This window comes from Alosa pseudoharengus, unplaced genomic scaffold, assembly GCF_046254945.1.
Source record: "Alosa pseudoharengus isolate Yale_2024_CS ecotype anadromous, Long Island Sound unplaced genomic scaffold, YU_APseudo_1.1 YU_APseudo_1.1_scf_2, whole genome shotgun sequence".
In the NCBI taxonomy this organism is placed as follows: Eukaryota; Metazoa; Chordata; class Actinopteri; order Clupeiformes; family Clupeidae; genus Alosa; species Alosa pseudoharengus.
This window is the reverse complement of record NW_027468663.1, coordinates 39,499,498-39,501,997: the sequence shown is the minus strand read 5'-3', so window position 1 is coordinate 39,501,997 and position 2,500 is coordinate 39,499,498. Positions and strand designations below refer to the sequence as shown.

Genomic DNA, 2,500 nt, shown 5'->3' with positions numbered 1-2,500 from the left:
CCCCCCTCTCTCAATCGCTCTCTACCTCCCTCCCTCTCCCTCTCTCTCTCTCTCTCTCTTCATGTTAGTCTGTCTGCCTCCAGCACTCGAGTGACAGGACATGCCAAAGTTAGCGCACCGGCTCGTCTCTCTCTCTCTCCATGCAGCTGGGTGTTTGCTGTGTTAGGCTCCTGTGCTTTCCCCTTCCACCACGCCAGGCTGTCCTGTCGGCTAGCCTCTTAGCGCGTCTTATGGAGCAGTGCATGGATGGGATGAGCTCATAATGAGCCCTGAAGTCCTCATAGAGAACCAGTGGCTGTGAATGACTGGTCCATAGGGTCAACAGATATGGATTCATGCTTTCGGATACTCAAGAGAAGGGTATGTATGACTAGTGGCAATGTAGTTTAGTGACAGTGGAATGTTGTCATGTAATGCCTGATTTGCAAACAGTGTCAGTGGTGAGGATTCATACTGTATGTGTGTGTGTGTGTGTATGTGTGTGTGTGTGTGTGTATGTGTTTGTTTGTAGACTGAAAGTATATGATGAGGCTGTAGCAGTTGAAGGACCGTGTGTGACATTTTGCTTGGTCAGGCGCAAGATAACATTTGTCCATACACTGCAATAACTTTGGAGACTCTATTTGAATTTCCAATGAGGTTGGCTTTGCTGAGTGTTGGTATAACTCCACACTTGACTGTAGCCTTCTGCGTTCATGTGTCTCCATGAGTAGAGTGTAGAAGGTGGCCCTATGGGGGTCATTAGGGTTTATGGAGCCTTCGTGGGTAGTGTCACTCACACTTCATTAGCTCATTCACTCACATGTGTGTGTGATTTTGTGTGTGTATATGTGTGTGCATAAGTGTGTGTCTGTGTGTGTGGCCCACAGCAGACTCAGAGAGGTGAAATTCTCCTGAGTATTCCGCTACAACACTGTTCTTTAAATATGGCTCTGTTGAACCCTAAACTCTCACATCCATTTTTCAATGTTATGTGGACTACATAGGGTGTATAATCAGTGCACCCAAGAGGCATCATTATGGTTTATGGGAACTCTGTAAAAGGTGTCACTTTAACTGTGTTCATGCTGAGGGGTCTACCGCAGACACAGGAGAGCATGCCTTAATAAAACAACCTGCTTTGATCATTAGTGTGGAACCTGAGTGGATGAGATTTTGTGTGAATAGGAGTTTCTCTCTCTCTCTGTGTGTCTGTGTGTGTGTGTGTGTTTAATTAATTAATATCATAATACAGCTGAATGTGGTAGGTATGATTGGGGGGGCAGCTGTGACCTACTGGTTAGGGCTTCGGGCTTGGAACCAAAGGGTTGCCGGTTTGATCCCTGACCAGAAGGGAAAATGTGGGTGGGGGAAGTGGTTGAGCACTGCTCTCCCATGCCCACATCCACGGCTGAAGTGCCCTTGAGCAAGGCACCTAACCCCTCACTGCTCCCCGAGCGCCGCTGTAGCAAGGCAGCTCACTATACGCAAGTATACTTGGCCTATAAACCTGATTTACATTACATTTTACATTTACATTGTGTGGCTGGGTGGCGAGGGTGTACTCGGAGAGTCTGTCTTGTAATGACAGAGCAGTGGTGATGGAACTCTCGGCGTCCTTGAAGTGGTTTGGGTCTTGTTTGGCTCCATCCCTAATTCAGTCTTTTGAAGCCGGTGTGATGATGGGGTGTGTAGTTGAATTATGCCTCATTCTCATACAGATCAAGCATTCAATACATATGATCAAGGCTCTCCTGATGAGCCACACGATGCGTGTGTCTTGCTGTTTAGATGTAGTTTTGTAAAGAGAAATGGAGAGATGTACATAGAAATGTGTGTGTGTGTGTGTGTGTGTGTGTGTGTGTGTGTGTGTGTGTGTGTGTGTGTGTGTGTGTGTGTGTTTGTGTGTGTCTGTGTGTGTTTGTGTGTGTCTGTGTGTGTTAGCGTGTGTGTGTGTGTGTTAATGTGTGTGTGTGTGTGTGTGTGCATATGTGTTTGTATTCTGTAGAACTAATTACAGTCTTGTACTTAAGGTTTCTTCTTTTGAAGAAGAAACTTTGTACAGGATTAGAACTGCTTCTCCTTAACCACCTCTGTGCACAGCAGTTGGTTGTTAGATTTTCCTCCTTATATATATGAGAGAGAGAGAGAGAGAGAGAAACACAGACACACAGACAGACAGACAGAGAGAGAGAGAGAGTAAATCAGAAAGAAAGCAAAAGAGAGATCAATTGAAAATGACTACAGACTCAAATGAAAAAAGTAATTGGAAATCTTTCCTTTGTGCCTTCGGGAGGATCGCTATTCATTTCAACAGGAAGCAGTCTGCATTGAAGTGAATGACAGAAGTCAGCCCCCTTCTTTATAGTTCAATATAGACCCCACAGCACAGTCCCAGGATACCAGCCTGCAGCTGCTGCATGGTATCACAGGATACAAAACACATGTGGAGCTATGTGTGCGCGTGCGTGTGTGCGTGTGTGCATGCGTGTGTGTGCGTGCGTGCGTGTGCCTATGCAGA

At 46.0% G+C, this 2,500-nt stretch overlaps 1 protein-coding gene across 2 annotated transcripts in view; it reads left to right on the top strand.

Moving 5' to 3' along the window:
- Nucleotides 1-142: 142 nt before the first annotated feature.
- inpp4b (inositol polyphosphate-4-phosphatase type II B) overlaps nucleotides 143-2,500 on the top strand; it is a 181,704-nt gene continuing 179,346 nt past the window's right edge. The window contains exon 1 of one of the 2 annotated variants that reach the window (XM_076294963.1): nucleotides 143-360. In XM_076294963.1, the coding sequence (XP_076151078.1) occupies nucleotides 328-360 (33 nt within the window). In that variant the 5' untranslated portion in view covers nucleotides 143-327. The remainder of the gene's footprint in view (nucleotides 361-2,500) is intronic. The other variant, XM_076294962.1, reaches the window with a different exon arrangement.